This window comes from Delphinus delphis, chromosome X (genome assembly GCF_949987515.2).
Source record: "Delphinus delphis chromosome X, mDelDel1.2, whole genome shotgun sequence".
Taxonomy (NCBI): Eukaryota; Metazoa; Chordata; class Mammalia; order Artiodactyla; family Delphinidae; genus Delphinus; species Delphinus delphis.
This window is the reverse complement of record NC_082704.1, coordinates 55,547,489-55,560,100: the sequence shown is the minus strand read 5'-3', so window position 1 is coordinate 55,560,100 and position 12,612 is coordinate 55,547,489. Positions and strand designations below refer to the sequence as shown.

General features: G+C 38.4%; 1 protein-coding gene across 2 annotated transcripts in view; it reads right to left on the bottom strand.

Moving 5' to 3' along the window:
- The window catches only part of POF1B (POF1B actin binding protein), a 104,078-nt gene that overhangs the window by 78,112 nt on the left and 13,354 nt on the right, over positions 1-12,612 (bottom strand). For both annotated transcript variants that reach the window (XM_060002692.1, XM_060002693.1), the window contains 2 exons: positions 6,611-6,685; positions 4,236-4,316 (listed from right to left, as the gene is read on the bottom strand). In XM_060002692.1, the coding sequence (XP_059858675.1) occupies positions 4,236-4,316; positions 6,611-6,685 (156 nt within the window). The remainder of the gene's footprint in view (positions 1-4,235; positions 4,317-6,610; positions 6,686-12,612) is intronic.

The following is a 12,612-nucleotide window of genomic DNA, read 5'->3' as shown; positions in this document are numbered from 1 at the left end:
TCTCTGTGGTGGGTAGGTCCATGTCTGGTGGTGTGTTTTAGGATGTTTGTGACCTTATTATGATTTTAGGCAGCCTCTCTGCTAATGAGTGTTATGTTCCTGTCTTGCTAGTTGTTTGTCATAGGGTGTCCAGCACTGTAGCTTGCTGGTCGTTGAGTGGAGTTGGGTGTTGATGTTGAGGTGGAGATCTCTGGGAGATATTTGCTGTTTGATATTACATGGAGCTGGATGGTCTCTGGTGGACTAATGTCCTGAACTTGGCTCTCCCACCTCAGAGGCACAGCCTGACAACTGGCCGGTGCACAAATAGCCTGTTATCCACACAGCTCAGAATAAAAGTGAGAAAAAAAGAAATAAAGAAAAAGATAAAATAAATAATATAAAATAAAATGAAATAAAATTAAGTTATAAAAGTTAAAAATAATTATTAAAAAATTTTTAAATAAAAAGAAAGAAGAGAGCAACCAAACCAAAAAAAAAAAAAAAATCTACCAATGATAACAAGTGCTAAAAGCTATACTAAAAAAAAGAAAAACAAAAACAGACAGAACCCTAGGACAAATGGTAAAAGCAAAGCTATACAGACAAAATCACACACATAAGCATACATATGCACACTTGCAAAAAGAGAAAATGGGAAAAAAATATACGTATCTTTGCTCCCAAAGTCCACCTCCTCAATTTGTGATGATTCATTATCTATTCAGGTATTCCAAAGATGCAGGATAGATCACATTGCTGGTGGAGATTTAATTTGCTGCTCCTGAGGCTGCTGGAAGAGATTTCCCTTTCTCTTCTTTGTTCACACAGCTCCTGGGGTTCAGCTTTGGATTTGGCCCCGCCTCTGCATGTAGGCCACCTGAGGGCGTCTATTCTTCGCTCAGACAAGACAGGGTTAAAGGAGCAGCTGATTCGGGGGCTCTGGCTCTTTCAGGCAGGGAGAGGGAGGGATATGGGAATGTGGGGGAGCCTGTGGCAGCAGAGGCCAGCATGACATTACAACAGCCTGAGGTGAGCCATGTGCTCTCCTGTGGAAGTTGTCCCTGGATTCTGGGACCCTGGCAGTGGCAGGCTGCACAGGCTCCCAGGAGGGGAGGTGTGGATAGTGACCTGTGTTTGCACACAGGCTTCTTGGTGGCTTCAGCAGCAGCCTTGGCATCCCACGCCCTTCTCTGGGGTCTGCGCTGATAGCTGCACCTCGCGCCTGTCTCTGGAGCTCAGTTAAGCAGCGCTCTGTATCCCCTCTCCTCGCTCACCACAAAACAAAGAGGCAAGAAAAATTCTCTTGCCTCTTTGGCAGCTCCAGACTTTTTCCAGGACTCCCTCCAAGTTAGCTGTGGCACACTAGCCCACTTCAGGCTGTGTTCATGCAGCAAACCCCAGTCCTCTCCCTGGTATCTGACCTCCAAAGCCCAAGCCTCAGCTCACAGCCCCTGCCCGCTCCAGGGGGTGAGCAGACAAGCCTATTGGGCTGGTGAGTCCTGGTTGGTACCAATCCTCTGTGCAGGGATCTCTCTTCTTTGCCCTCTGCACCCTGTTGCTGCTCTCTCCTCTGTGGTTCCAAAGCTTCCCCCCTCTGCCACCCAGTCTCCACCTGCAAAGGGGCTTCTTAGTGTGTGGAAACCTTTTCTCATTCACATCTCCTTCCCAGACGTGCAGGTCCTATCCCTATTGTTTTGTCTGTTTTTTCTTTTTCCCTACCCAGGTATGTGGGGAGTTTCTTGCCTTTTGGGAATTCTGAGGTCTTCTGCCAGCGTTCAGCAGGTGTTCTGTAGGGGTTGTTCCACATGTAGATGTATTTCTGATGTATTTGTGGGGTGGAAGGTTATCTCCATGTCCTACTCTTCTGCCATTTTCAGGAATCGGGATTTTTGTCTCCAGTGCAGGTAAGGCAGAATCTTCCTGACATCAGTATGGATTTTAAACACCAGTGAGTATGAAAGGACCACAGGTTTTTCTGCAGTTCTTTTCTAGCATTTGCCAGCCCCCATGCCTAGACTGATTTGAATTTCTCCCTGTGCCATTTATCTTCCCACTTCCCCTTCCTGCCTTCCACCACCCTTTGATGAATGGGTTTTTGTAATTCTAGCTGTTGTATTTTGTGGACTTGTTATTTTTGTTTTTCTGTGAAGTACATATATTGGATGTGGGAGGTAAAGGAGGCTCTGCTGCTCCTGGTCACTCCCTTTATAGCCATCACTGTCTTGTTTCTTGTAACTCAGGTTACATTTGTTCTCTTGCTGCACTACAAGGAAAACAAGGCTGAAGAGATGGAACAGGAGTTAAGACCTCACAGCTAGATCTGCTGGGTTTTGAGAAGTGATTTTCTTTCTTCCCCTTCTAGCGGAAAAAGATTTTTTCACGGGTACATTTAACGTGCCCCCAACTATAGGGAGGTACCAATTTTGTACAAGTGCCATTGCAACACAGAATGCTCAGAGAACCTGAACTTTTAAACTCTGGAGGTCTGAACTTTACTGTTGGCCACTGATGGGTCTTTCTGGTATTGCAAAGGATATTGGGTGCTGCAAATAGGAACTGAAATGGTAAACTTATTAAACCCATTAAACCTGAGGGAAAAAAATTCACTGAATAAATGATAACTTCTCTGTGCTGCTGTTTTCTCACTTTTTTAGAACTAAATGAGATAAAATATGTAAATTGCCTAGCATGGAGTGTATATCCAATAAGTATTAATTCTTCCATTTCCTCATTAACTAAAGAATAAGAATGCATCCAAAGTCACATAAGAATCACTTGCAAAGAAGGCTGGAATTCAAATGATTCGATATTTAAAATCTCTCCATGGATATATCTTAGGCAAACACAATACTTCTCACATCGTGAAAAAAAAGTGCTATCTAGAACTAATTCTTTGAGAGCCAGGGATGTCAAGTGTAATATGAATTCAAATATGCATATTCCCCAGTTTATTTGTGAAAGGAAGAAAAAGAGAATGAGAGGAAAAAGGGGAAAGCATAAAGTGATTGGCTAAGTTGTAGAAAGAGGCACAGTCTCATCTCCGAGGCCTTCCTCATGTCTCCCTTCCCCCACGCACATTTTTCAGATTTTTTGCTTAAACATTTGATTCTGCAAAAGGAGCAAGCAGCTGCTTTACTATAATCACATTCTCTCTTGATTTTTACATAGATGTATGAAAACTCAAAGAAATATCCAAAACAATCAACCCCTCCAACACAGAGCTTGTAAGCTCATAGGTTCACACATGCGCATGTGCACAACTGACAGCCTCTCTAGCTAAAGAGACATGAGACGATAATTTTTAAATGAATAAAGAAAAAAGATGGGAGATAGATAGATACAAGCAGAAGTATAGTATTAATATATACTTCCCACTCAACTAGACTAGTACCAAGTGTGTTACCCTAATTTAACCCTTTGTTTTCCACAGCTGAAGAAAATGATCAGTTTTATTTTTGAGAGAGAGAACTGTTTCCTGCAGTAGTAGAAAAATAAAATAAAGAGAAAAGCAAAGAATTGTGGTATTATCCGGGGCACAGTTTCTATTTGTGAAACTTTTGTCCTTATAACCCCATAGAAGAACCTCCTTTTGCAGCTAAAGTAAGGCCGTGTGTGTGTGTGTGTGTGTGTGTGTGTGTGTGTTGAGGAAGGCTTATTACTATGGGAAAAATATTTTTCTTAATTTTCTCCTCAAAATGAGTCAAAGAATAATATCCTAGTTTGTATAATATAAAGTTAAATATCTTTGTAGAAAATATAATAATGTAATTTTCAAAAGACCTCATTTCTAGGCACAAAAGTTCATACACTGTAGGAAACAAAGGCATGGAGGCATTTTTGAACTTTTGACTTTTCATTTTCTTCTTCCTAGCCCATATCTCAATGGCAAATCTAAATAGACTAAAGACTCCAACTGCCGATGCAACAGGTGATAGTTTTATATGAAGCCTGTGAAAGAACTTTGTCCCTTTTTTCTTTGGTTCAAAGTGCACAAAGGGTGGTGCTATAGAAGCAGAAAGACTTTATAACCCAACAATTTCCATGTTACTTGGAACTGTTGCATCTCTGAGGCACATGGTTGTCTGGAGCTAAAGATGACTTTGTTAATATTAATAATCAGAAAGTAACTTTATAACGAAGAACTCCAACAGTCTGATATTACGAATCTAGTAGCTGACTCACCCTTCTTGTTTAAGCTATCAACTTCTGAGGAATTACTAGGTTGTGACAAGAGTTTGCATGATATAGCTTACCTGTTCAGGATTTTGCACTACATATTGCCTAATAGTGGTCTGCGGATATGTAGTGACTTTCACTGTTGGAGAATGGAGTTCCTGTGAAGAAAAGATAAAAGCTGCATATAATCATAGTTATTTAGTGACCTTGCAGCCAGAATAATAGGGAGCAATTTTCAGAGTGAAATTTTAAAAACCATTTACATAAATGATGACATATGAATTTATGTTTTGGTTAATTTCAGTCTGAAAAACATACATGAAGGAGTGTGTTTATGGGCTCAGCACCATGCTAGGTATTTCTATTATACTCATTGCATAGTAATTCATCACACATTCCAAACTATATTTGATGAGAGTTTCAAAATATTTGTTTCATTGTAAATGCCCCCACATGATTAGAAGAAAATATAGCTTAATATTTATTAATCAGAGTTTCTGTTTGGAAAGGACATCCTATATTTTAAAAAATGAAAGGAGACGCAAAGAGAAAACTGTGTGTGTGTACACTTAAACATTTAAATCTTCAGTGTGGTGGTGGGCGAGGGCCATAAATAATGTTAAAAGGGAGACAAAACACAAGAACAAAGTCATTTGTAAATTTTGGATGGAAAAAGAGTGGTATCATTAATATAAAGAGAGTTTTATACCTCGGTGAGAAAAAAAATCTTCACACTAATAGAAAAATGAGCAAACGGTATGAAAGCAGAAAAGAAGAAAAGCAAACGATTAACAAACAACAAAAATTATTCAAACAAAGAATCAAGTAAACATAACAAAAGAATACCATATTTTAACTGAGAAAATGTTAAAATAATAATGCTGATGAGGGCACAGTAGGAGGAGCATTTTCCTGTGGAGAGGGGAAAGATTAAATAATCATGCATAAGCTGAAATATGTAGCCATCGAAATAATGATCTTGATAATACAAATTTACATTAAAAACTCATAACATTATGTAAGATTAAATGAGAATGAAGATATAAAACTGCATATATGGTATGATCTTAATTTTTTATTTGAATGGAAGAAAACACAACAAAATGCTAAGAGTACCATCTCTGGGTAGGGGATGGGTCATGAGTGAATTTTATTTTTTCTTCTTTATGTTCTTTTGTATTTCCAAATTTTCTAGAAAAAACATTTTTTGTCAGAAGTAAAATTTACAGCAAACTTAATTATAGAGCCATTTATTATGAAAAATAACAGTAAATACAATTTTATGACTGGATTTCAGTGTAGTGAACAGCTCTGTGATTTAAGTAGACTTACTTTTCTGAGCTAATCCTATCTTGGTGGTCCATCCCATGGGGCTCCACTTTTAACTCAGTTGTAACCTTTATTCCACTGTCCTATGTTTTGTTAGTGTGTGACCCATGTTAGTCTGAGGTCTTTGGGAGTAGTGATTGGTTCCTATTCACCTTTGTGCAATATTTGGTACACACTTGGCAGTCAGCAAATGTTCGCTGAATAAATGCATGACTCTAACTGACCTAGCTCTAGGCCAGGCCAAATTGGTACATGGTAGGCAAACTTTTCTTTGATAATCTTACTTGTTCTGCATAATATCACCTTTTCCTCACTGTACCCCAGGTCTAGAGACCAGCTTTTGTCCATTTGTCCCTTCACTATTCAAGTTCACATCGTGACACTTCAGTCTGGGCAGGCATGTTTTCTCAGAACAGTATCTTTCTCCCTCCTATCTTCCAAATCCTGCAGCCTTTATACTCCCCTCCTGTGTACTAACAAACTTAAGATGTCATATGGTTTATTTACTCAGAATTTACTTTTTAATATGTGGGACTAGCTCATTAAACACATATTTGTTAATATGGTATTTAATTATTATTACAGGTACCTACCTTTTGGAGATATAATGTGTACACTCAAAAATAATCTTAAAAGTGGGATTATTAGGTCACAAAGGTTAAGGGAACTTGAACTTGTGTTTCTTTCAAATCATGCACCTTGGAGAAGGGCTAGTTCTGACCCTGCAAGTTATTCTCTCTGGATATAAATGTACAGTATTATCATTCACAAAGCCACGTCCTCACTCAATCCAAGATCTAGGTACTTCATTTCTGCTCAGATCAAAGACCCTTAAAATATACATAATCAGTGGGAGATCCTTGGAGAAAAATAAACTGCACTCAAACAAAAGCAATCAGATTGAGTAGATAATGAAATTGAAAAACCTCAATCCACAGCACTTGCTTCACATTCCTATAATGGGCTGAGCTGACTTTCATATGTAAGGCTCTCCTTTCCAGTTTTATGTTCCTGAATTTTTGTGAATGTGTAAAGTTTTATGAGGGCCTAAAGATCACTTAAACAAACAAGCAAGGTTTACACAAAAAGAAAGTAATCTGATCTAACCCATATCTTATTTTACCTGTTCAATATTTGGGGTTATATGTACAGTGCTTGGGGCACAAGTAGATATTTTCAGAGTTGTAGAATGAAGTTCCTGTTGATAGAAACAAAAGGGGGTTCAGAAACTGTTACTGAGCAGTGTCATTTAAATGTCTTAGGTTCTTGGGCTTCCCTGGTGGTGCAGTGGTTGAGAGTCTGCCTGCTGATGCAGGGGACACGGGTTCGTGCCCCGGTCCGGGAAGATCCCACATGCCGCGGAGCGGCTGGGCCCGTGAGCAATGGCTGCTGAGCCTGCACGTCCAGAGCCTGTGCTCTGCAACAGGAGAGGCTACAACAGTGAGAGGCCCACGTACAGCAAAAAAAAAAAAAAAAAAAAAAAAAAGTCTTATGTCCTTAAGGTATTATTATTTCCTTTATTTTTATAATAATCCAAATTTGTCAGAAATAAGAACGTTATTTAGTGCTTTCTTAGATGATGTCCATCTCTCCAAAGAGCACATTACCAATTCCTTTGTCAGCATTGCAAGTAATCTAATGAAAAATAATTTCTAGAATGCTTTCATAACAGTACATACTTCTTTCACTTTTAGTTTGCATCCTTTTTTTTGCTTTTTTGAGAACTCGCCTGATGTATCCCCCAATGTTATTGTATGTCTGCAATTAACAAGATTTAAAGTTTAACAAACAAAAACATTAAATGTAAAAAAATCTGAAACCAATATAGGAAACTACCTTTGAAAACTCAACTAAGACTACTGCTCTTATATTACTTCAAGCTGATTTTTAATTATGCTTCATGTGATCTGCTTCTAGTTTAATTTCAAAGAGTAGATTCTAATGTTAAAGAATGATCCATAAAGATGAGAGTATGATTTTTGATAATGTTTAGATAAAATGTTCACTCTATCGATTATGCTGGCATTCTTAACATTTTTCCCAGATCAGCAAATTACATAACTTTATCAGTGTGCAAAGAGTCGACAGCATTACTCAATTTCTTCATACATTACTATAATTTACAACCAATTGACACAACTCCAGGATATATTCCTAAAACGATAAAAATAGTGTTTTCTTCAGATCAAGGAGGTATTAAAAACCAGAATCACAGACTTACAAGGGAAACACTGACAGACTCATATCAAAATATAGCTATAATGTAGGTGTAACGTGCTGTTCTTAAAACAGGACTGTGCATTTACTCAGACTGCCAAATGTTCTGCATGCTGTGGTTTTCCTTTTGGTTCAACTTGTAACATTTTCATCCTTCCTCCCTCTGTTACATCAACAGCAATACTGCAAGCTTAATGTTTCTAGGCAGACTTTGAATAGGTTCCCAGATTTCCTGCTGGTAGCTGAGGATAATTGCTCAGACAAATGCACAGAATTAAAGACTTTAGACCAAAAATGTACGTGTTCTTCAGTTTAGGAAAATGGTTACAAATACAACCAAGTGCAGGTGGATTTGGCCCAGAGATCCAACAGGAATAAGTTCAGAAAGACAAAAAATGTGATTTTTAGTTATACAACAGTGCATGAATACACTCTAACATAAAAATTTATAAAGTCAAAAATCTTCCCTTAACCATCCTCCCTTCATTCAAATCTCTTACCCATATTTATACATATATGTATAAATAATATTTACTGCTTTTATTATTCTGCAATATAAGCCTAACAATATCTCATATTATAGATTAATGTCTTAATTCATTATTTTAAATTATAGTGTTCCATAATGTTTGTTTGATAGTTTATTTATCTATCTTTTTAAAATTGTTTCCAGGTTTCCACTATGCTGCAAAGAGCATCCTTGTGCAATGTGAGTACTTCTCTAGAATCCCACAAAGTGGAATTACTAGAGCACAGAGTATGTGCATTATTCATTTTAATACATACTGCCCAATTGATTTCTCAAATGGCTATGCCAATTCCACATCCATCAGCAAGTGTAAAATTACTCATGTGTGAAAGATGCTTTTATGAAAACTTTTAGCCTTTTTAGGCTGTAGCTAGTAATACTAGGGTTATTTTGAGAATACAGTTAGTGCACACTGCCTGGTACCTGGTTCTATAGATGGTAGTTCTTTCCCCTTCCCTTTATCCTATTCAAATATGATGACATCAGAAAATTAAACAGAATGAAACTTCACTAGCTATGTGGAGTAGCTTTTAAGATGAAAGAGTGTACTGAGAAGTTTTATAAACTTGCTGAAATTAACCCAAGTAAGAATACACACACATACACAAATATGTGTGTGTGTGTGTGTGTATGTATCTTACATATTTAAGGCATATATTGATAGGCAGTTACTTTACTCAGATGCCAAGATAGCAGATATTCAAAAGGCAAATTGGTGTATTTACACAAAGACTAGTCTAGTGCTAAAATGAAGAAATTATTCAATCTTCTTATATTTGGAAAGCTGGTACATTAATTCCACAAATTATGCTTTACTTAATTGTTCTGAGCCTTCATTATTAGAATTGATCTAGGCAAATGTGGCTTTTCCCATACAATCCTTATGGAAACGAAGGACAAATGGAATGACTTCAAAAAGTAAAATATTAAGGTGGTAGCTTAATATGGGTCAAAGAGATTAAGACGTATGGCAGTGACCAGAATGAGTTTAAATTACAGCAGTATTAGACTTATCATAAGATGGGAAAAAACCTATCTGAATATAAGGTATATTAATTTCAGAAAAACTTGCTAAAGAAAACCCTTTTCCCCTGAAAGTCTACGGAATTATGTAAGTAGGGTGAGTAAAGGTCCAAAATGAACATTGTCTTGATGATGGAAGTTACTTTCAGTGGCATCTAGCGCTAGGCAGGATTGCAGCAAGTCATCCCACAAGTAGTCATTGCCTATTCTACAGGAAGTGATCAAAAATGTTTGTGAATGAATGAATGGATGAATGAAGAGGATGTCTTAGTTTTAAAGGCATCTCAGGAATAGAAATCTAAATCTCTCTCTTGATAACCTACATCAATGTTTAATTTTCAGCATCACTCATCTGTACAGAGCTTCCCTAAATCCTTCATGTTGAAATCATTAAATCTAATGAATAGTTACATCTTTTGTACTTATGCCCTCTATGCCATAGCCCCATGTTCCTTATAACAAAATAACTGAAGGCTGGGGAAGGGGTGGTGGTGACTATCATAATATAGTGGAAAGAGTTCTGTGCTTGAAGTCCAGAGCCCTAGGTTCTACTTCTAGTTATACCACTATACCACCAGCCAGTTATGATAATGAACACTCATGCCATCTTCCTGAGCTTGTTTCCTCATGTGAGAAACGGGATGTGGGTATGTTTAAGTGTGGACTGGAGGATCTTTAAGCCTCATTCTATTTCCGACATTCTGTGAATATAAGAGATCACTCCCAGCTTATTTTTCCATACAGACAAGACAATTTCAAATCCTTTCAACTTGTCAGTCTTGTTTTCCTTTGATGAAGATGATAATGACAACTAACACCTATTAAGAGCTTTCTATGCCAAATATATTACATAGATCATCTTATTTAACACTCAGAAAAACTGTCATCAGAAAGGTACTATTATAATAACCCCATTTTACATATGAGTAAAGTTAGATAAAGATAGGTTAAGTAGCTAGCTGAAGATCACACAGCTAATACTAAGGTGTTGGGATTCCAACTCAAGTAGCATGATGCTACTTAATCACTAAATCCAGAACTCATAACCTTAATCACTATACGTTCCCACACCTATGGCCTGCCTCATTATATTTTCTGTTCAAGTTGTGGAACAAAATTCTACTGTTAGATTTGAGTAATTTCCATAATAGGAGACTAGATATTTGACTCTTTTTATTATTTACTATCAAAAGTAACTTTTTGGTGCCTGAAAACAAGAAATCCACCTATAACTGACCGTGTGAGAGAATAGCCCTGATTAAATATTTTAAACTTCTACAAATACAATAGGGTTTTTTTTAAAGTAGACAGCATTATATATTTAGAGTGTACATACAGAACTCTAAACTTAATAAAACATTGAATTTTTATTTAATTTTCATATCATTTAAGCCCTTTGATTTTGCAGGAAGGCCCTACATTTTCTGATCAAATATTCAGCCTAGTATTGAGTCGTTTATTCCTGTGGCTCATATTTGCTAAATACATAAATATTGCCTGTTGGCAACATTCTTTAGGTAGAGTTTTGTTGAAAAATAATTTTGTTTATAATTAGTAGATTCAGGCTTAGTATGAAATCCAAGGGTGTTTTTCCCACGATGACTAAAGTCATTTTCTACTTTGGGAAAGTTGTAGCAGCCTTCTTCCCTCTTCCTCCTCCTCCCCACCTTTCTCCTTCTCCTTCTCCTCCTCACCCTTCTCTTTCCGTTTTTCTCCTCCTTCTCCTCTTATAAGTACATGTGGCATTACCAATTTTAAGATCAGAGTGGATTAAAATCAGTCTGCTTTTCTGGGATAATTTTACAACATCACTTGAGATAATTGTTCATACCTTTGTTTAACCTAAATCCGAGTTGGGATACAGGAATCAGATATCAGAGACTGTATGACATAAATAAGAGTCAAATATATAGATCAGGAATATCCAGTATAGCATGGTGGTTACAAGCATAGACCTAGAACTAGACTGCTTAGATTTAAATCCCAGTTCTACCACATACTAGCTCCATGAACTTGAGCAAGTTACATAGCACTCCTGTGCCTTTGTTACCTCATCAGGAAAAATGGGAATGATATTTGAACATTACTTACTAAAGTTTAAAATTAATTCAGTAGCTTAAGGGACATAGGCAGTTCCAGAGAGGCTATGAAACCCAGATCATGTGCTAAAAGAAAGGGAGGTGCATTTTTATTGAGGAGGGTTATTTCATCATTTTCCTCTATTTAAATATTTACTCTTTCAAAAAGTAAGGTTCTGGGGAAATTATATAAAGGATAGATACAGTCACCCCTCCGTATCCACAGGTTCTGCATCTGCAAATTCAACCAACGAAGGATTGAAAATATAAAAAAAATCTGGAAGTTTCAAAAAGCAAAACTTAAATTTAGTGTGCTCTCTCAACTATTTATATAGTATTTACACTGTATTTACAAATCTAAAGATGATTTTAAATACGGGCAAGGATATGCATAGGTTATATAAGATACTTGACAATCAGTTAGAAGAGGGCTTCCGGGAAGATGGCGGAAGAGTAAGACGTGGAGATCACCTTCCTCCCCACAGATACACCAGAAATACATCTACACGTGGAACAACTCCTACAGAACTCCTACTGAATGCTGGCAGAAGACCTGAGACCTCCCAAAAGGCAAGAAACCCCCCACGTACCTGGGTAGGGCAAAAGAAAAAAGAATAAACAGAGACAAAAGGATAGGGACAAGACCTGCACCAGTGCGAGGGAGTTGTGAAGGAGGAAAGGTTTCCACACACTAGGAAGCCCTTTCATGGGCGGAGACTGCAGGTGGCGGAGGGGGGAAAGCTTCGGAGCAGAGGAGGAGAGCACAGCAACACCGGTGCTGAGGGCAAAGCGGAGAGATTCCCGCAAAGATGATCGGTGCCAACCGGCACTCACCAGCCTGAGAGGCTTGTCGGCTCACCCGCCGGGGCGGACAGGGCTGGGAGTTGAGGCTCGGGCTTTGGTTGGAGCGCTGGGAGAGGACTGGGGTTGGCAACAAGAACACAGCCTGCAGGGGTTAGTGCACCACAGCTAGCCGGGAGGGAGTCTGGGGAAAAGTCTGGACTTGTCCAACAGGCAAGAGGCTTTTGCTTCCATCTTTGTTTCCTGGTGTGTGAGGAGAGGGGATTAAGAGCGCTGCTTAAAGGAACTCCAGAGAAGGGGCGCGAGCCGCTGCTAAAAGCGTGGACCCCAGAAATGGGCATGAGACGCTAAGGCTGCTGCTGCCACCACCAAGAAGCCTGTGTGCGAGCACAGGTTACTATCCACACCTCCCTTCTGGGGAACCTGTGCAGCCCGCCACTGCCAGGGTCCCAGGATCCAGGGACAACTCCCCCGGGA